The sequence below is a fragment of the Schistocerca nitens genome, chromosome 7 (genome assembly GCF_023898315.1).
Source record: "Schistocerca nitens isolate TAMUIC-IGC-003100 chromosome 7, iqSchNite1.1, whole genome shotgun sequence".
In the NCBI taxonomy this organism is placed as follows: Eukaryota; Metazoa; Arthropoda; class Insecta; order Orthoptera; family Acrididae; genus Schistocerca; species Schistocerca nitens.
Window position 1 is genome coordinate 347,255,605 of NC_064620.1, and position 22,966 is coordinate 347,278,570.

General features: G+C 45.3%; 1 protein-coding gene across 1 annotated transcript in view; it reads right to left on the reverse strand.

Moving 5' to 3' along the window:
- LOC126195613 (inactive dipeptidyl peptidase 10-like) overlaps window positions 1–22,966 on the reverse strand; it is an 801,628-nt gene that overhangs the window by 184,989 nt on the left and 593,673 nt on the right. The window contains exon 7 of the mRNA XM_049934238.1: window positions 5,026–5,195. Within this exon, the coding sequence (XP_049790195.1) occupies window positions 5,026–5,195 (170 nt within the window). The remainder of the gene's footprint in view (window positions 1–5,025; window positions 5,196–22,966) is intronic.

Below are 22,966 nucleotides of genomic sequence, written 5' to 3' on the forward strand. Positions count from 1 at the left end.
ACGTAGTAGGTGAATATGGATCGGGGCTAAGAAATGAAAGAGGAAACCGCCTGGTAGAATTTTGCACAGAGCACAACTTAATCATAGCTAACACTTGGTTTAAGAATCATGAAAGAAGGTTGTATACATGGAAGAACCCTGGAGATACTAAAAGGTATCAGATAGATTATATAATGGTAAGACAGAGATTTAGGAACCAGGTTTTAAATTGTAAGACATTTCCAGGGGCAGATGTGGACTCTGACCACAATCTATTGGTTATGACCTGTAGATTAAAACTGAAGAAACTGCAAAAAGGTTGGAATTTAAGGAGATGGGACCTGGATAAACTGAAAGAACCAGAGGTTGTACAGAGTTTCAGGGAGAGCATAAGGGAACAATTGACAGGAATGGGGGAAAGAAATACAGTAGAAGAAGAATGGGTAGCTCTGAGGGATGAAGTAGTGAAGGCAGCAGAGGATCAAATAGGTAAAAAGACGAGGGCTAGTAGAAATACTTGGGTAACAGAAGAAATATTGAATTTAATTGATGAAAGGAGAAAATATAAAAATGCAGTAAATGAAGCAGGCAAAAAGGAATACAAACGTCTCAAAAATGAGATCGACAGGAAGTGCAAAATGGCTAAGCAGGGATGGCTAGAGGACAAATGTAAGGATGTAGAGGCTTATCTTACTAGGGGTAAGATAGATACTGCCTACAGGAAAATTAAAGAGACCTTTGGAGATAAGAGAACCACTTGTATGAATATCAAGAGCTCAGATGGAAACCCAGTTCTAAGCAAAGAAGAGAAGGTAGAAAGGTGGAAGGAGTATATAGAGGGTCTAAACAAGGGCGATGTACTTGAGGACAATATTATGGAAATGGAAGAGGATGTAGATGAAGATGAAATGGGAGATACGATACTGCGTGAAGAGTTTGACAGAGCACTGAAAGACCTGAATCGAAACAAGGCCCCCGGAGTAGACAACATTCCATTGGAACTATTGGCGGCCTTGGGAGAGCCAGTCCTGACAAAACTCTACCATCTGGTGAGCAAGATGTATGAAACAAGCGAAATACCCTCAGACTTCAAGAAGAATATAATAATTCCAATCCCAAAGAAAGCAGGTGTTGACAGATGTGAAAATTACCGAACTTCCAGTTTAATAAGCCACGGCTGCAAAATACTAACGCGAATTCTTTACAGACGAATGGAAAAACTAGTAGAAGCCGACCGCGGGGAAGATCAGTTTGGATTCCGTAGAAATACTGGAACACGTGAGGCAATACTGACCTTACGACTTATCTTAGAAGAAAGATTAAGGAAAGGCAAACCTACGTTTCTAGCATTTGTAGACTTAGAGAAACTTTTGACAATGTTAACTGGAATACTCTCTTTCAAATTCTAAAGGTGGCAGGGGTAAAATACAGGGAGCGAAAGGCTATTTACAATTTGTACAGAAACCAGATGGCAGTTATAAGAGTCGAGGGGCATGAAAGGGAAGCAGTGGTTGGGAAAGGAGTGAGACAGGGTTGTAGCCTCTCCCCGATGTTATTCAATCTGTCTATTGAGCAAGCAGTAAAGGAAACAAAAGAAAAATTCGGAGTAGGTATTAAAATCCATGGAGAAGAAATAAAAACTTTGAGGTTTGCCGATGACATTGTAATTATGTCAGAGACAGCAAAAGACTTGGAAGAGCAGTTGAACGGAATGGATGGTGTCTTGAAGGGAGGATATAAGATGAACATCAACAAAAGCAAAACGAGGATAATGGAATGTAGTCGAATTAAGTCGGGTGATGTTGAGGGTATTAGATTAGGAAATGAGACACTTAAAGTAGTAAAGGAGTTTTGCTATTTGGGGAGCAAAATAACTGATGATGGTCGAAGTAGAGAGGATATAAAATGTAGACTGGCAATGGCAAGGAAAGCGTTTCTGAAGAAGAGAAATTTGTTAACATCGAGTATAGATTTAAGTGTCAGGAAGTCTTTTCTGAAAGTATTTGTATGGAGTGTAGCCATGTATGGAAGTGAAACATGGACGGTAAATAGTTTGGACAAGAAGAGAATAGAAGCTTTCGAAATGTGGTGCTACAGAAGAATGCTGAAGATTAGATGGGTAGATCACATAACTAGTGAGGAGGTACTGAATAGGATTGGGGAGAAGAGGAGTTTGTGGCACAACTTGACCAGAAAAAGGGATCGGTTGGTAGGACATGTTCTGAGGTATCAAGGGATCACCAATTTAGTATTGGATGGCAGCGTGGAAGGTAAAAATCGTAGGGGGAGACCAAGAGATGAATACACTAAGCGAATTCAGAAGGATGTAGGTTGCAGTAGGTACTGGGAGATGAAGAAGCTTGCACAGGATAGAGTAGCATGGAGAGCTGCATCAAACCAGTCTCAGGACTGAAGACCACAACAACAACATGTTATTAAATAAATATTCCGATCCTATCCTACTGCCCATTACAATCATAGCACTATTTAGTAAGCTGTATGTTGTCGACAGATGAAAAGACTTTACGATATAAAGCTTATAAGTTGTATCCTTGGTGTGCACTATTTTTGCTACGTGCACAGGCAGTATCTTTAGTAAATATATTTTCGCGCCAACTGACTTAGCTCCACATGTTGTCAGTGCACCTGAACTTGTATGTGTGATAGATTATTAGAACGATGGTAACATCGACAGTTCAGTATACAGGGTGTTACAAAAAGGTACGGCTAAACTTTCAGGAAACATTCCTCACACACAAAGAAAGAAAATATGTTATGTGGACATGTGTCCGGAAACGCTTACTTTCCATAGCCGGCCGGAGTGGCCGAGCGGTTAAAGGCGCTACAGTCTGGAACCGCATGACCGCTACGGTCGCAGGTTCGAATCCTGCCTCGGGCATGGATGTGTGTGATGTCCTTAGGTTAGTTAGGTTTAAGTAGTTCTAAGTTCTAGGGGACTTATGACCACAGCAGTTGAGTCCCATAGTGCTCAGAGCCATTTACTTTCCATGTTAGAGCTCATTTTATTACTTCTCTTCAAATCACATTAATCATGGAATGGAAACACGCAGCAACGGAACGTACCAGCGTGACTTCAAACACTTTGTTACAGGAAATGTTCAAAATGTCCTCCGTTAGCGAGGGTACATTCATCCACCCTCCGTCGCAAGGAATCCCTGATGCGCTGATGCAGCCCTGGAGAATGGCGTATTGTATCACAGCCGTCCACAATACGAGCACGAAGGGTCTCTACATTTGGTACCGGGTTTGTGTAGACAAGAGCTTTCAAATGCCCCCATAAATGAAAGTCATGAGGGTTGAGGTCAGGAGAGCGTGGAGGCCATGGAATTGGTCCGCCTCTACCAATCCACCGGTCACCGAATCTGTTGTTGAGAAGCGTACGAACACTTCGACTGAAATGTGCAGCATGAACCACATGTTGTGTCGTACTTGTAAAGGCACATGTTCTAGCAGCACAGGTAGAGTATCCCGTATGAAATCATGATAACGTGCTCCATTGAGCGTAGGTGGAAGAACATGGGGCCCAATCAAGACATCACCAACAATGCCTGCCCAAACGTTCACAGAAAATCTGTGTTGATGACGTGATTGCACAATTGCGTGCGGATTCTCGTCAGCCCACACATGTTGATTGTGAAAATTTACAATTAGATCAAGTTGGAGTGAAGCCTCATCCGTAAAGAGAACATTTGCACTGAAATGAGGATTGACACATTGTTGGATGAACCATTCGCAGAAGTGTACCCGTGGAGGCCAATCAGCTGCTGATAGTACCTGCACACGCTGTAAATGGTACAGAAACAACTGGTTCTCCCGTAGCACTCTCCGTACAGTGACGTGGTCAACGTTACCTTGTACAGCAGCAACTTCTCTGACGCTGACATTAGGGTTATCGTCAACTGCACGAAGAATTGCCTCGTCCATTGCAGGTGGCCTCGTCGTTCTAGGTCTTCCCCAGTCGCGAGTCATAGGCTGGAATGTTCCGTGCTCCCTAAGGCGCCGATCAATTGCTTCGAACGTCTTCCTGTCGGGACACCTTCGTTCTGGAAATCTGCCTCGATACAAACGTACCGCGGCACGGCTATTGCCCCGTACTAATCCATACATCAAATGGGCATCTGCCCACTCCGCATTTGTGAACATTGCACTGACCGCAAAACCACGTTCGTGATGAACACTAACCTGTTGATGCTACGTATTGATGTGCTTGATGCTTGTACTGTAGAGCAATGAGTCGCATGTCAACACAAGCTCCGAAGTCAACATTACCTTCCTTCAATTGGGCCAACTGGCGGTGAATCGAGGAAGTACAGTACATACTGACGAAACTAAAATGAACTCTAACATGGAAATTAAGCGTTTCCGGACACGTGTCCACATAACATCTTTTCTTTATTTGTGTGTGAGGAATGTTTCCTGGAAGTTTGGCCGTACCTTTTTGTAACATCCTGTATATTTAACAACATATTACGATGTACTCAGCGGATCCTGTGGGACTCTCACAGTCAAAAGGCTGCATTTTGACGACGACAAGTACTCATGTCATATAGTTTTATATTCTGACAAAATGTAAGTAATGTACATTTATCTCCAATTTTTATAATTGAGCTACTTTCTTAATGAAATATTTGTTTAATTGTGTATATACACCCTGTGCTTCACTTTTGTATTTTTGTGTTTAGGCGACTTTGAAGTGTTACTTGAAAATGGCCATAAGGTCGAAATTGCAATAGTAACAATAAATATTTTATACAGCCAACGGCGACTATGATGTCTTTTAAGAAATTTATGACAGTTGCAGTGGGCTGGGCGAATCAGCTTCGCGCGTCTGCCGGAACGGATATCGTAATTCGAATTTCTAAACGTTTCTGTGGCACGCCACAAAGTTGTCACACAGCTCTGTAGACGCCCATTGTTCTTGCCTGCAGCCGTTAGCACCTCGCAGCTGAAAGCTGGCAGTAGCGCGACGAACTATTAGGAATCTTTGACGAGGTCTGATGTAGAGCGCCGGGTCGGCGGGCTTACCTTGGGGTACCGGAGAGTGCGGAGCTGTGGGTACTGTGGCCGGTCCTTCTGGGCGGTGCCGTACCAGGGGTAGCGCAGCTCCCCCACTCGCGTGTCGTTGAACGTGGCGTACAGCAGGTAGCGGCCATCCGGGCTGAACCACATCGCGCCGCTGCTCTTCAGGATCTCCTCTGCAACAAGCACGGGCACAGCCGCAACTCTTTTACTGATACAACGTACTCGTTTCCAGTCATCTACACATGCTGTGCAAAACTTAAGGACGAAAGCAACTTTCGCATAATGTGTCATTTTCGAGTACCACTGCTCGATGCAACTTGGACCATACATTCAAAGAACTGCTACAGTATACACTGATCAGCCAGAACATTATGAACACTGTGGATATAAACTCATCCATGCGATAGCAAAGTCACCTGGCGAGGAATGAGTTTTAGACACACGCATAATGTACGTAGTATCAATGAGCATGTTGTCCGTGTGTAAATGGGAAGCCGGCCCCTGTGGCCTAGCGGTTCTAGGCGCTTCAGTCTGGAACCGCGCTGTTGCTACAGCCGCAGGTTCGAATCCTGCCTAGGGCATGGATGTGTGTGATGTCCTTAGGTTAGTTAGGTTTAAGTATCCAGAATGAGATTTTCACTCTGCAGCGGAGTGTGCGCTGATATGAAACTTCCTGGCAGATTAAAACTGTGTGCCGGACCGAGACTCCAACTCGGGACCTTTGCCTCTCGCGGGCAAGTGCTATACCAACTGAGCCACCCAAGCACGACTCACGCCCCGTCCTCACAGCTTTACTTCTGCCAGCACCTCGCCTCCTACCTCCCAAACTTTACAGAAGCGTGAATCGTCCTTGGGTAGCTCAGTTGGTAGAGCACTTGCCCGCGAAAGGCAAACGTCCCGAGTTCGAGTCTCTGTCCGGCACACAGTTTTAATCTGCCAGGAAGTTTCATATTAGCGCACACTCCGCTGCAGAGTGAAAATCTCATTCTGGAAACATCCCCCAGGCTGTGGCTAAGCCATATCTCCGCAATATCCTTTCTTCCAGAAGTCCTAGTTCTGCAAGTTTCGCAGGAGAGCTTCTGTAAAGTTTGGAAGGTAGGAGACGAGGTACTGGCAGAAGTAAAGCTGTGAGGACGGGGCGTGAGTCGTGCTTGGGTAGCTCAGTTGGTAGAGCACTTGCCCTCGAAAGGCAAAGGTCCCGAGTTCGAGTCCGGCACACAGATTTAATCTGCCAGAAAGTTTCAGGTTTAAGTAGTTCTGTCTAGGGGACTGATAACCTCAGATGTTATGTCCCATAGTGCTTAGAGCCGTTTGAACCATTTTTTTTTTTTTTTTTTTTTTTTTTTTGTAAATGGGAAGGGCGCTTGATCTATCTGAGTTTGATGAGGACAGTGTGTGATCGCCCGGAGATTCAGCATAAACAGTTCGGAAACTGCACGACTTTTTGGAAGGAGTGCTGTAGTGAGTGTCTTCAACAAGTGGCGAAACGAGGGTGAAACCACATCCAGACGTGGTGGGATTCGGCGGCCATCCCTCTCATTACATATTGCGTACGTCGCAGGCTGGGCACACTGATAAAACAGGACAGGCGGCGAATTGTGGCGTAACTATTATCAGAGTTTAAGGCTGGGCAGAGTACAAGTGCGTCTGAACACACAGTGCACCGAACATTCCTAATGATGTGCCTCCGCAGCCGACGACCCATGCATGTACCAATGTTAACACCGCGACATCGGTAACTACGACTGAAATGGGCACGTGAGTATCGGCACTGGACGTTGACACAGTAGCACAGCGTTGCACCGTCTGACGAATCCCGGTGCCTTCTTCATTATGTTGATGGGAGGGCGCGAATCCGTCGTCTTCCAGGGGAGCAGTTCCTCGACAATTGTACTGCGGGACAGAGACAACCTCACGGCGGCTCCATTATCCTCTAGGGAACATTCACGTGGGCATCCATGGGTCCAGCTGAGCTCGTGCAAGGCACCATGATGGCCAACTTCTTCTTAAGTTGCCAATCCTAAGATTGATTTGCAGCAGCTCTCCATTCAGTGCGATTGTCGGCCAGCCTCTTCAATTCCGTGAAACTTCCGCATCCTAGGTCCTGCATTATCTGGCTTATGTACTTTCTTCTAGGTCTGCCTCTTGCCCTTTTGCCCTCCACAAGGCCTTCCGTTATAGTGTGGAGAAGACTTTCATGTCTCAGAATGTGTCCCATCCATATATCTCTCCTCTTCTTGACCGTCTTCCAAAGAACTGGAACTTCCTCCGCTCTCTGCAGGACTTCTTCATTTGTCATCCTGGCCGTCCATGGAATTTTTAACATCCTTCGCAGACACCACATTTCGAATCCTTCAGTCCTTCTTCTTTCGTCCTCTCCAAGTGTCCAGGTTTCGCTGCCGTAGAGAAGCACACTCCCAACAAAGGTCTTTATTAACCGCTTCCTTAACGACAGACTTATCATATTTGATGTGAGGAGTCCTTTCCTTTTATAGAATGCAGTCTTTGCCTGATTTATTCTACTTATTACATCTTCCCTACTACGACCATCTGATGTTATTCTGCTTCCCAAGTAGACAAAGTCTTGTATTTCTTTCAACTTCTCTCCATTCAGCCTTATATTCGTATTTGCTTGATTATTTTGTTTGCTTGCAACTAAGATTTTTGTTTTTGACTTATTAATTTTCATGTTGTACCGTGTAGCAAGAGTGTTTTCCATTTCCTCCAACACTACTTGTAATTCTTCCTCATTTTCCGCTAGGACAGCAATGTCATCCGCAAAACGCTGCATATCAACTATTTTTCCCTGGATCCTGATTCCATTAGCTTGTCCTAACTTTTCTCTGATCTCGTCCATTGCTTTCTGTATGTACATATTAAAGAGGACAGGGGAGAGTGCACATCCCTGTCTCACACCCTGTTTAATTTTTGCTTGTTGTTGATGTTCCCCACATCTCACTATTGCCACCTCTTCTTTGTATATGTTCCATATCGTTCTCCTGTCCTTGTACTTAGCTCCAGTTTCCCTCAATATCGGGAATAGTTTTTTCCATTCAACCTTATCAAAGGCCTTTTCGAGGTCAACAAATGCTATGTAGGTGTCCTTTCCTTTTTCCATTCTTTTTTCTATTATGAGCCTTAGGGCCATAATGGCTTCTCGCGTACCTCTCCCTCTTCTAAAGCCAAACCGGTCTTCTGTGAGCATGCATTCCACGTTCCCTTCAATTCTTCTGAGGAGGATGGTCGTCAAAATTTTTGATGCATGTGATGTTAGGCTGAGGGTTCTGTATTGTGCACACGATTTTGCTGGCATTTTCTTTGGTAATGGAACAATAATACACTTTTTGAAGTCCTCAGGCAGCTCTCCAGTATCATATATTTGGCAGATTAATTTATACAATTTATCTTTTATTTCTGTTCCAGCTGCTTTGATGATTTCTGCAGGCAATGAGTCAATTCCTGGTGCTTTTCCGTGCTTAAGTGCCTGTAGTGCCTGATCAAATTCAGACCTTAGTATGCTGTCTCCTAGTTCATCTTTATCTACTTCGTCCTCACTTTCAATGATGTCATCTTGTACGTTGCCTCCATATAATTTCTCTAGGTATTCCTTCCACGTAAGTGCTATATCTTCATGATTATACACCATCTTATTATCCTCTCTTATTAGGACATTACATCTAATCCTTTGTCCTCCTGAGAAGAAGCGTTTCACTGTTTTGTATGCTAATTCAAGGTTCCCTTTCTTCAGAAGGTCTTCAACTTCTTTGCATCTGTCTTCAAGGAATCTTTCTTTTACTTGCTTCAACTTCCTGTTGATTTTGTTCCTAAGCACTCGGTATGCTGTTTTCCCTTCTTCCGTTTCATTATTTTTGAGCTTCCTTCTTTCCTCAAACATAAGTATTATTTCATCAGTTATCCACTCCTTCCTCTTTTCAGGTTTTTGTTTTCCAATTATCTCTTCAGCTGCTTTTATTAGGCCATCTCTCATATTTTCCCAATGTTGTTCTACATTCTCTATAGGATGCTGTTGAATTAGATCCTTAGCCCTTTCTTGGAACTCCTTCTGCGTCTCACGGTTTCCAAGCTTCCCTATATCCAGTTTTCCATTTCCTATTTTCTTCCTTATGCATTTGAACTTGAGTCGGCATTCCGCAACAACCATGTTGTGATCACTCACAATATCTGGACTTGCGTATGCTCTAGAGTCTTTTAGTTGATTTCTAAATCTATTTTTGACTAGAATGTAATCAATTTGGTATCGTTCTCTATCCCCTGGTGACTTCCAGGTGTATCTTCTACGGGGGTGATGTTGAAACCACGTGTTCGATATTATCAGTTGATTTCTGTTACAAAATTCTATAAGTCGGTCTCCTCTATCATTCCTTTTACCAAGGCCGTAGCGTCCAACAGCTGGCTGTACCTCTTTATCTCCTACTATTGCGTTCCAGTCTCCCATGATTATTAAATTTGTTTCTCCTTTGATTCCTCTCAAGGCTCCATTTAACTCTTCATATACAGCTTCAACTTCCTCATCCTCCTGGTTTGTGGTAGGCATATAGACCTGTATCACAACCGTCTCTGTAGGTTTGGTATCTAGACTGACAAGTATTATCCTTCCTCCATATTGTATATATCCCTTCACCCTCTGCCCCAATTTTCGACTCATAACTACTCCAACCCCACCTGCTCCAGGTCTATCTTCTATCGTTCCTGTGTGAATTATCCTGTACTCATCACTCCAGAAATCTCCGCAGTTAGGCCATCTCATTTCAGACACTCCTAGTATATCCAACTTCATTTTCTTCATTTCTTGCTTAAGGTTTTCGAGCTTCCCCATCTGCAGTAAGGTGCGGACGTTCCACGTTCCAATTCTACTATAGCTCTTTTTATTTCCTTTCTTCCTATGAACTGTTGAAACGAGATCTCTGGTAGTCCCCTCCCGGAGAACCGAATGAGGGGCTATTACTCCGGATTGCATTTTTACTAGAGCTTGTTTCATATTCATATTATGGCTGCTGATACTTGAGAAATCTAATTAGATCTTTAATGAAGTGGTTTCTCCTTGCCTTCTTCATTCTATGCCGTTGGCCATCATGTGGCTCTTCCGCCTTTAGGGACAGTTTCCCATCCCAAGGACAAGAGAGTGCCCTGCCTCTACCTGCTCATCCGCCCTCCTAGGAGGCCGTTTCGCTTGGTAGAGGGTGTCTCCTTATTCCGGGAGATACTCGGTCGCCATATCCTCGTTAGTGGTAACAGGGTGTACCGTGCAGCAATCCTTGGCTGCAACTCATGAAGGTGAGGTTGGCATTTGTATGGGGAGGCTGTTTGAGACGCATCACATACCTTACACCCCATGATGGCCAAGGAGTATCGTAAACTGGTTGCAGACCACGTACACTCCTTCATGAGGATCATGTTTCCCTATGGCAGTGGCAATTTTCAAGATGATGCGCTATGTCACAGGGACACCGTTTTAAGAGACAGCCTGCACTCCTTCCAAAAAATGTTCAAATGTGTGTGAAATCTTATGGGACTTAACTGCTAAGGTCATCAGTCCTTAAGCTTACACACTACTTAACCTAAATTATCCTAAGGACAAACACACACACCCATGCCCGTGGGAGGACTCGAACCTCCGCCGGGACCAGCCGCACTGTCCATGACTGCAGCGCCCGAGACCGCTCGGCACTCCTCCCGATCTGATCAAGTAAGCGTAGAAAAGTTGTGGAATGATTTCAAAGAGAAAGTATCGACAGCAATTGAGAGATATAAACCACATAAATTAATAAGTGATGGTACTGATCCCCCATGGTGCACAAAACGGGTCAGATCGCTGTTGCACAAGCACAGAAAAAGCCATGCCAAATTTAAAAGAACGCAAAATCCCCAAGACTGGCAAAGTTTTACAGAAGTTCGAAGTATAGCGCGTACTTCAATGCGAGATGCTTTCAATAATTTCCACAACGAAACTCTGTCTAGAAAACTGGCAAAAAAGCCAAAGAGATTCTGGCCATACATAAAGCACATCAGTGGCAAGACGCAATCAATACCTTCACTGAGGGATAACAACGGTGAAGTCACTGATGACAGTGCCCCTAAAGCAGAGTTATTAAACAAGATTTTCCGAAACTCCTTCACCAAAGAAGACGAAGTAAATATTGCTGAATTCCAATCAAGAACAACTGCCAAGATGAGAAACATAGAAATAGATATCCTCGGTGTCGCAAAGCAGCTTAAATCACTTAATAAAAGCAAAGCTTCCCGTCCAGATTGTATACCAGTCAGGTTCCTTTCAGAGTATGCTGATGAAATAGCTCCATATTTGGCAATTATATATAACCGCTCGCTCACAGAAAGACCCGTACCTAAAGACTGGAAAATTGCTTAAGTCAGACCAATACACAAAAAGGGAAGTAGAAGTAATCCGTTGAATTACAGGTCGATATCACTAACGTCGATTTGTAGTAGGGGTTTGGAACATATACTATATTCGAACATTATGAAGTACCTCGAAGAAAACGATTTATTGACACATAGTCAGCACGGATTCAGAAAATATCGTTCTTGCGAAACACAATTAGCTCTTTATACTCATGAAGTAAGAAGTGCTATCGACAGGGGATGTCAAATTGATTCCATATTTTAAGATTTCCAGAAGGCTTTCGACACCGTTCCTCACAAGCGTCTTCTAACCAAACAGCGTGCCTACGGAGATCGCCTCAATTGTGCGACTGGATTCGTGATTTCCTGTCAAAAAGGTCACAGTTCGTAGCAGTAGACGGAAAGTTATTGAGGAAAACAGAAATACTCGTAATATCCGGCGTTCCCCAGGGAAGTGTTATAGGACCTCTATTGTTCCTGATCTACATTAACAACATAGGAGACAATCTCAGTAGCCCTATTAGATTGTTTGCAGATGAAGCTGTCATTTACCATCTTGTAAGGTCATCAGATGACCAAAACGAATTGCAAAATGATTTACCTATCTGTATGGTGCGAAAAGTGGCAATTGACCCTGAATAAAGAAAAGTGTGAAGTTATTCAGATGAGTACTAAAAGAAATCCGCTAAATTTCGATTACGCGATAAGTTACACAAATCTTAAGGTTGTAAATTCAACTAAATACTTAGGGATTAGAATTACAAAAACCATAAATTGGAACGATCAGATAGATAATGTAGTGCGTAGAGCCAACCAAAGACGGCGATCCATTGGAAGAACCTTAGAAGGTGCAACAGGTCTACTAAAAAGAATGCTTACACCACGCTTGTCCGCCCTATTCTGGAGTATTGCTGTGCGGTGTGGAATCCGCATCAGATGGGACTGACGGATGACATCGAAAAAGTACAAAGAAGGGCAGCTCGTTTTCTATTATCAAATGGTTCAAATGGGTCTGAGCACTATGGGACTTAACATCTGTGGTCATCAGTCCCCTAGAACTTAGAACTACTTAAACCTAACTAACCTAAGGACATCACACACATCCATGCCCGAGGCAGGATTCGAACCTGCGACCGTAGCGGTCACGCGGTTCCAGACTGAAGCGCCTAGAACCGCACGGCCACAACGGCCGGCTTTGTATTATCGCGAAGTAGGGGAGATAGTGCCACAGACATGATACGTGAATTGGAGTGGCAATCATTAAAACAAAGGCGACCGGATCTTCTCATGAAATTTCAATCACCAGTTTTCTCCTCCGATTGCGAAAACTTTCTGTTGGCACCCACCTACATAGGGAGAAATGATCATGACGGTAAAATAAGAGAAATCATTGCTCTCACAGAAAAAATTTAAGTGCTCGGTTTTCCCGCGTGCCGTTCGAGAGTGGAACGGTAGTTGAAGGTGGTTCATAGAACCCTCTGCCAGGCACTGTATTGTGAACAGCAGAGTAATCACGTAGACGTAGATGCAGACGAGAGTGCGATGAAGTGGTTAAAGGAATAAAGTGAGGAGTTCCCATTGATGTGGTGGTCCCCCAGCTCGTCAGATCTGAACCCGATCGAACACACCTGGAACGTGATTAAATGTGGCGTGAGAACTCATCTCCCCCCCCCCCCCCCCCTGTAATTTTGCTGGAATTAGGTGACTTGTGTGTGAAGATGTGGTGCCAACTCCCTTCAGCGACGTGCCAAGGTCTCACTGCTTCATTGCCACGAAGTATCGCCCCTGATATCTGTGCCAAAGGTGGACATAGCAGCTGTTCGGTATGTTGCCATAATGTTCTGGCTGATCAGTGTAGCACAGAAGGTCAAAGAAGGGTTGTGCAATTAAACGAACAGAAATGGCACTTTTGTTGGAAAAAAATAATTACATTGAAGACACTGTGATTCATGGTGCTCCCCTGGACATTACAATAGGTAGGACATAGTTCTTAATAAGGTGTGTGATCACCATGGCCACCAATGGAGACTCTGCAAGGTGTTCCTATCCTGGACACAATGTTGGTAAGGAACTTCCGTCGTACGGCGTTCCATTCCTCTACCAGCTTAGTTGGCAACTGCTGAATGGTCGTCAGAGCATGTGGACATGGTGCAGTACTTCTCCGCAGCGCATCCCACATGCGGTGGGATTTAAGTCGGGGGAATGGGCAGGCCCGTCCATTCGCCGAATATCGTCGCGTTTCAAGAATCCGTCCGCCTGAGCTTTCCGACGCGGTCGCGCAGTGTCGTCCACAAAAATGAAATTGGGGCCGAATGCTCCCTTGGAAAGACACACACGGGGAAGGAGTACAGTGCCACAGTAACGTTGACTGGCGAGTGTTCCGTGTTCAAAGATATGGTCAATACGCCCCTACACCATAACACCTGGACCAACAAAACGATCATGTTCCACGACGCTGGACATACGACCATGTGGCGAGAGGAGGGAACACACAATGCACACAGGACAATTTTGACAATTTCTTGACGTATCTACAAAACGGTTATGTCATCCAGTTTTTTCACCCAGTTTCTGGTGTAAAGAACTACCACAGTTCGACGTACAAAATAAAATAAAATCTCAGTGACGAATAAATTTGCAGAACAAGTTTGACTCCTGAGCCCCTGGTCTCTATACGTCTAATTGAAAATAGCTTACAGATACGAGTATCTTTAACGAGTCAGAAGTTACACTATGTGACCAAAATAATCCGGACACACCCCAAAAACGACCGAGCGAGGTGGCGCAGTGGTTAGACAATGGACTCGCATTCGGGAGGACGACGGTTCAATCCCGCGTCCGGCCATCCTGATTTAGGTTTTCTGTGATTTCTCTGAATCACTCCAGGCAAATGCCGGGATGGTTCCTCTGAAAGGGCACGGCCGACTTCCTTCCCCATCCTTCCCTAATCCGATGAGACCGATGACCTCGCTGTCTGGTCTCCTTCCCCAAACAACCCAACCCAACCTAACACCCCAAAAACATAGGTTTCTCATATTAGGTGCATTATGCGGCCACCTACTGCCACATACTCCATATCAGCGGCCTCAGTAGTCATCAGACATTGTGAGAGAGCAGAATGGGGCGCTCCGCAAAACTCCCGCACTTCGAACGTGGTCCGGTGATTGGGTGCCACTTGTATCATACGTCTGTACGCGAGATTTCCACACTCCTAAACATTCCTGGATGGACTGTTTCCGATGTGATAGTGAAGTGGAAACGTGAAGGCACACTTACAGCACAAAAGCGTACAGGCCTACCTAGTCTGTTGACTGACTCAGACCGTCGACAGTTGAAGAGGGTCGTAATGTGTAATAGGCAGACATCTATCTAGACCATCACATAGCAATTCAAAACTGCATCAGGATCCACTGCAAGTACTATGACAGTTGAACGGGAGGTGAGAAAACTTGGATTTCATGGCCGAGCGGCTGCTCATAAACCACAAATCACACCAGTAAATGGCAGACGAAGTCTCGCTTGCTGTAAGGAGCGTAAACATTGGACGATTGAACAGTGAAAAAAACGTTGTGTGGAGTCACGAATCACGGTACACAATGTGGCGATCCGATGGCAGGGTCTGGTTATGGCGAATGCCTGGTGAACGTCATCTGCCAGCGTATGTAGTGTCAACAGCAAAATTCGGAGGCGGTCGTGTTATGGTGTGGTTATGTTTTTGTCTACATGGATGTTTTAAGCACCTTCTTGCTTCCCAGTGTTGAAGAGGAATACGGGGATGGCAATTGCATCTTTCAGCACCATCGAGCACCTGTTCATAGTGCACGGCCTATGGTAGAGTAGTTACACGGCAATAACATCCCTGTAATGGAGTGGCTTGCACAGAGTCGTGACCTGAATCCTACAGAACACCTTTGGGATGCTTTGGAACGCCAACTTCGTGCCAGGCCTCACCGACCGACATCGATACCTCTCCTCAGTGCGGCACTCCGTGAAGAATGGGCTTCCATTACGCAAGAAACCTTCCAGCGCCTGATTGAACGTATGCCTGCGAGAGTGGAAGCTGTCATCAAGGCTAAGGGTGGGCCAACACCATAATTCCAGCATTACCGATGGAGGGCGCCACGAACTTGTAAGTCATTTTCAGCCAGTTTTCCGGATACTTTTGATCACATAGTGTATCTCATGTGGGACAATCACTAGCTTCACCATGTTCAGGGCGGCTATAAATTATTCATTCGTTTCCAAAGATTTATATTTTCTAAAGCATTACATGTACAAATATGACTGATGCCTAAATACAATAATAAATTTACCAAGTTTACATTTTGTATGCTTCAACTGTTCTATGAGTGATCTTCTGGTTACACGACACACACCCAAGGGATAGTCAAGTACGTTCCATAACTTATGTAGCAACATCATGTCAACGGTCAACACAGCAGTACTGACGCCGGCCGAAGTGGCCGTGCGGTTCTGGCGCTGCAGTCTGGAACCGCGAGACCGCTACGGTCGCAGGTTCGAATCCTGCCTCGGGCATGGATGTGTGTGATGTCCTTAGGTTAGTTAGGTTTAACTAGTTCTAAGTTCTAGGGGACTAATGACCTCAGAAGTTGAGTCCCATAGTGCTCAGAGCCATTTGAACCATTTTGAGCAGTACTGACGCGTTCTCTCAGCTGTCCCATCGTCGTAAACACGGTGCTTAATGTATCCTCCCAGGGAAAAAGTCGCAAGGCGTTAGGTCAGGCGCCATGGGGGGGGGGGGGGTGGTAAAGGAATAGAGCCACTTCATCTTCACCACTACACCCAGTCCAGCGCAGCGACGCAGAAGTTCGTCGTTTAGTTGGTGACGAACGGTGATGCTCCAATGAGAGGGTGCCCTGTCTTTTAGGAAGACGAAATTCTCGGGATCAGCAGTCAGTTGTGGAACCAAAAACAACTGCGTTATACCAAGGTTAGAAGTATCCGTCACAGTCTTCTAACAAAAGAAAAACGGCCCATATAGCTTCATCTGTGACATTGCACACAAAACATTAACTTTGGGCGAATTTCGTTCATGCGCCACAATTTCAGGAGGATTTTCAATGCCCAACACTCTCACATTGTTATGGTCAACATCTACAGAAAAATGAAAGGTCGCTTCGTCGCTGAAAGTTTGGAAACGAAATCTTCATCCTCAAGTGCTTCCTACATTGTGATGCAAATTGGAAGGCGCCGAGCATAGTCTTCCGGTTTTCACTGCTGCACGAGCTGCAGACGGTACTGTTTTAACTGACGTCGCTGCGGTATTGCAAGTTCGTGGCTTGGGCGAACCGTTCAATTTTTGAACTGCGTATGAGACTTTCGCGCATCCTCTCCGCAGTTGCATCTGGCACATTTTGTTGATGGATACTTCTCTGTTTACACAGACAGTCACACACGCACAACGCTCCGTTTAAATGATTGTTCTTCCATGATTCCTTCTGAATGCAAGCTCCACTGTTGTAACAGATAAAGATATCGCATATTTCAACACACAGAAAGTGTATTCTTGCTTTGTCACCATTTTGTAATCTACTGCACTCGTAACGCCAGTTGGTAGGCACATATGTACTCACAATACTCTGAAAATATGAAATGGCCCCCAGATCATCACTTCTGATTGTCGGGCCCTATTGAAGGCGCCAACAGGTTGGTGTCCCACCGCTTCGCTGGTCATAATTAAGGTACTCGGTAATAAAGCCGCTTTATAAAAATGGGGAGAGGGATAATGCAGACAATTTTAGATCTATTTCTATGCCATCAGTGTTTGCTAAAGTTATTGAAAAGCGTATGTATGTAAGGGTAATTGATCATTTTATATCACACAATTTGCTATCAAATGTACAGTTCGACTTTACAGGTCGTTTAACTACTGAATGGGTTAAGCAAAAGATTTCGAACGCTAGGCATATCTTTTGATTTAACTAAGGCGTTTGATTGTGTTGATCACAAAATATTGCTCCAGAAGCTAGACCATTAAGGAATATGGGGAGTAGCTCACAATTGCTTCACCTCTTACTTTAGCAACAGACAGCAAAAGGTCATTATTCAGTTAAGAATGGTTGTGATGTGAGGTCTGAGTGGGGTATAGTCAAGTGGGGGGTTCCTCAGGGATCAGTGTTGGGGCCACTCCTGTTCCTCATTTATACACTCCTGGAAATTGAAATAAGAACACCGTGAATTCATTGTCCCAGGAAGGGGAAACTTTATTGACACATTCCTGGGGTCAGATACATCACATGATCACACTGACAGAACCACAGGCACATAGACACAAGCAACAGAGCATGCACAATGTCGGCACTAGTACAGTGTATATCCACCTTTCGCAGCAATGCAGGCTGCTATTCTCCTATGGAGACGATCGTAGAGATGCTGGATGTAGTCCTGTGGAACGGCTTGCCATGCCATTTCCACCTGGCGCCTCAGTTGGACCAGCGTTCGTGCTGGACGTGCAGACCGCGTGAGACGACGCTTCATCCGGTCCCAAACATGCTCAATGGGGGACAGATCCGGAGATCTTGCTGGCCAGGGTAGTTGACTTACACCTTCTAGAGCACGTTGGGTGGCACGGGATACATGCGGACGTGCATTGTCCTGTTGGAACAGCAAGTTCCCTTGCCGGTCTAGGAATGGTAGAACGATGGGTTCGATGACGGTTTGGATGTACCGTGCACTATTCAGTGTCCCCTCGACGATCACCGGTGGTGTACGGCCAGTGTAGGAGATCGCTCCCCACACCATGATGCCGGGTGTTGGCCCTGTGTGCCTCGGTCGTATGCAGTCCTGATTGTGGCGCTCACCTGCACGGCGCCAAACACGCATACGACCATCATTGGCACCAAGGCAGAAGCGACTCTCCATTCACGCCTGTCGCGACACCACTGGAGGCGGGCTGCACGATGTTGGGGCGTGAGCGGAAGACGGCCTAACGGTGTGCGGGACCGTAGCCCAGCTTCATGGAGACGGTTGCGAATGGTCCTCGCCGATACCCCAGGAGCAACAGTGTCCCTAATTTGCTGGGAAGTGGCGGTGCGGTCCCCTACGGCACTGCGTAGGATCCTACGGTCTTGGCGTGCATCCGTGCGTCGCTGCGGTCCGGTCCCAGGTCGACGGGCACGTGCACCTTCCGCCGACCACTGGCGACAACATCGATGTACTGTGGAGACCTCACGCCCCACGTGTTGAGCAATTCGGCGGTACGTCCACCCGGCCTCCCGCATGCCCACTATACGCCCTCGCTCAAAGTCCGTCAACTGCACATACGGTTCACGTCCACGCTGTCGCGGCATGCTACCAGTGTTAAAGACTGCGATGGAGCTCCGTATGCCACGGCAAACTGGCTGACACTGACGGCGGCGGTGCACAAATGCTGCGCAGCTAGCGCCATTCGACGGCCAACACCGCGGTTCCTGGTGTGTCCGCTGTGCCGTGCGTGTGATCATTGCTTGTACAGCCCTCTCGCAGTATCCGGAGCAAGTATGGTGGGTCTGACACACCGGTGTCAATGTGTTCTTTTTTCCATTTCCAGGAGTGTATAAAGGATATGCTCTCTAGTATTATGGGTAACTCTAAAATATTTCTGTTTGCTGATGACACTAGCTAGGTAGTAAGGGGTGTTGTGTGCAACATAGGCTCGGTTTCAAGTAGTGTAGTACATGACCTAAGTTCATGGCTTGTAATAAATAAACTAACGCTAAATCACAGTAAGACTCAGTTTTTGCAGTTTCTAACACGCAATTCAACAATACCTGACGTTTTAATTTCACATAATGGGTATTTATTAGTGAAGCTGAACAGTTCAGATTTCTGGGTTTTCAGATAGATAGTAAGATGTCGGGGAAAGCCCACGTTCACGATCTTATTGAAAGACTCAATGCTGCTATTTTTACTATTCGAACGGTATGTGAAGTGAGTGATCGTTCGACACGAAAATTAGTCTACTTTGCTTATTTTCATTTGGTTATGTCGTATGGTTTAATATTTTGGGGTAAATCTTCCGATTCTAAACGGATAGTTTTGGCTCAGAAACTGGCGGTTCGGGCAATAAGTGGTGTAAGTTCACGAACCTCTTGTCGACCCTGTTTCACGAGTCTGGGTATTTTGACATTGGCCTCTCAATATATATATATATATTCCTTACTGTCATTTCTTGTTAACAATATTAGCTTATTCCCAAGAATAAGCAGCTTTCACTCAGTTAACAATAGGCAGAAATCAAACCTGCATTTGCATCGGACTTCCTTAAGTCTTGTGCAGAAAGGTGTGCAGTATACTGCTGCATCCATTTTCAATAAGCTACCACTCGAATTCAAAAATCTTAGCAGTCATCCACGCGCTTTCAAATCGAAACTGAAGAGTTTCCTCATGGGTCACTCCTATTCTGTCGAGGAGTTCCTTGAAAAATTAAGCTGATTCTTGTTGTATTGTTGATTGCGTTTACTTAAACTTACGGATTGACTTTTTTCGGGTTCGTAAACATTTTATTTTTATTTGTTATTACTTTTATGTTATAAGTTCATGTACTGACACGTTCCATGACCTTGGAGATTTGCTCCTCAATCTGGTCCTACGGAGCTTGACGTGTAAATAAAAAATAAATAAAAATCGGGGCTCAGTTCGAAGCGGGACTTCACTGAAGACAGTTGTATTCCATTCAATGAGATTCCAGGCCCCTTTAACCAACGAAGACGTCTCTGGAGACTCCCTGGACAGCAGTGGGGTACCAACCATACTGTCACGCAGCATACCATGGCCCAACAACCAGGACTGACGGTCTAGGGTGCCATTTCATTTCATACCAGGACCGCTTTCGTTGTCATCCGCAGCACACTTACAGCACTGCGGTACGTCGACGATATTCTACGACCAGTTTGGTTGACCTTCGTGGCAAGTCATCTGTGGCTTATATATCACAAGGACAACGGCCGCCCGCGTGGTGAGAGTTCCTGCTGCTTGTCTTTGTGCTCGCCACCCCTATCTCAGCCAGCAAAGTTGCCGGATCTCTCCCCAGTTGAGAATTAGATCGGCATTTTACGATCTCCTGCGCCAATTAGAAAGGATGTGGGATGATATCCCTCAGGAGGACGTCCAACAACTCTGTCTCATCCAATTTTTCTGAAATTGTAATCGTTGTTTTTTCCCTGCATGTACTTTACATCTATCGATTTCTGTACTATTCGCATAATTCCTTAGTGGTGCGTCGCTTTCTTTCCTTATAGTGTATATTACTATATAATAATCCATTTTCTTATAGCTGGTGAGAGTTTAGATTACTGTACAGGATATAAATACAACTTATACTATACTCAAATAGCGTACCTATGTTAATGAAATAAGAAATTTTATTACTGACCCCAGCAACGCCTTTCAGAAAATATAGCAAATGAAGAGACCAAACGCGCCACTCTTGTATGAGCCACGACTTGGTTAAGACGTAAATGTTTATCTCTGATTTAATAATTTCAGAGTGTACATGTGACTCACAGTAATAGGCAGGCTGAATTTTTGTATGTGTGACGCATGAACGGAAGTTGCACTTTTGATTAATAACAAGCCCACTAGTGTGACGGTCCGATTTTATATAGTTACAGTTTGAGTCGGTGCTCCATAGTGACTGAGAACTTCATTCTTCCAGTAAGAAAATCATACGAGAATTCACAAGTGGATTCTTGCGATAAGGGGAATGGAATACAGATCCAACTTCTTCTTCTTCTTTTTCTTCTTGCTTTTCTGCTTCTTCTTCTTCTTTCGGCCATAGACAGGCCAATTTGGGCCGACTGGACGATGTGTCACCCTCTGTCAATGGCGGCGGTGGGAGGCAGTATGCAGGGGCGTGGGGTCAGCACATTGATTTCTCTTGGCCATTGTACTGGGTAGCAATAATTAAATAGATTGTTCTAGAATGTTCACTCTACAGCGGAGTGTGCGCTGATATGAAATTTCCTGGCGGATTAAAACTGTATGCCGGATCTAGACTCGAACTCGGGACCTTTCCCTTTCACGGGCAAGTGCTCTACCAACTGAGCTACCCAAACACGACTCACGCCCCGTTCTCACAGCTTTAATTCCGCCAGTACCTCGTCTCCTGTAAGGACGGGGCGTGAGTCGTGCTTGGGTAGCTCAGTTGGTAGAGCACTTTCCTGCGAAAGGCAAAGGTCCCGAGTCGAGTCTCGGTCCGGCACACAGTTTTAATCCGCCAGGAAGTTTCATATCAGCGCACACTCCGCTGGAGAGTGAAAATCTCATTCTGGAAACATCCCCCAGGCTGTGGCTAAGCCATGTGTCCACAATATCCTTTCTTTCAGGAGTTCTAGTTCTGCAAGGTTCGCAGGAGAGCTTCCGTAAAGTTTGGAAGGTAGGAGACGAGTTACTGGCAGAAGTAAAGCTGTGAGGACGGGGCGTGAGTCGTGCTTGGGTAGCTCAGTCGGTAGAGCACTTGCCCGCGAAAGGCAAAGGTCCCGAGTTCGAGTGTCGGTCCGGCACACAGTTTTAATCCGCCAGGAAGTTTTAAATGGATGATGTTTCGAGCGCTGCAGTGCGAGCTGTATACATCACAGGACGCTGAAACATAGTAGGTGTGTTCATTAACTGGTACGCTTGGGGCGTACGCTGAAAAAAAAAAACCTTCCACTTCCTGGCACCAGGTGAAAATATGGCGCTGTAACCAGTCAGAATGTGAAACGTATTTGCTGTTTCGACGTCAGTATAGTGTCTGTATTTTGGCAAGGCATGTTGATTTCTTTTGTGAAGTGACTTTTGGTGTAAAGGTTTAAGAAGGTTTTCCTTACAGTAGGCAATGGCCTGTGAGAAGAATGACTGTGCACTGACGATAACTTTTTTTAAATCAGAATAGCAGCAATACTAGCGCTGCATTACAGGAATATCGCTGATAGAAACGGCTGCAAAGGGGAATCATGTCAATAAAAGGGATAAAGAATATGACCAAGAAATTTGAGGAAACAAGTGAATCTGGTGGTGCGGCAGGGAGAGGGAGGCGATCCATTCCCATACCAGTTGTTAATAAAGTTGCTGTAGCTATAGCCAGCAGTGCAGCACACGCTTCAAGTTTTGCAAAACTGGCTCTAAGCACTATGGGACTTAACACCTGAGCTCATCAGTCCCCTACACTTAGAACTACTTAAACCTAGCTAGCCTAAGGACATCACACACATCCATGCCGGAGGCAGGATTCGAACCTGCGACCGTAGCAGCAGCGCGGTTCCGGACTGAAGCCCCTAGAACCCCTCGGCCACAGCGGCCGGCCAAGTTTTGCAGCCAGTGATCCAGCTGTGTCATGGGAATTGTCTCTACACGATTATCCCTAAAAATTACAGAATGTGCACCAAATGAAGTCCCGCGATAGGCTACAACTCCACAACTCTGCGCTTTGTTTTTTGGCGCGCAAGGAAGTCGACGTTTGCCAGGGAATATTCTTTGGACGAACGACACACATTTTAATCTGCGCGGTGCTGTGAATGCACGGAACAGTCGCACATGGGGCTGTACTCCACCTCATGTTGTGCAGGAATATCCACTGTATACA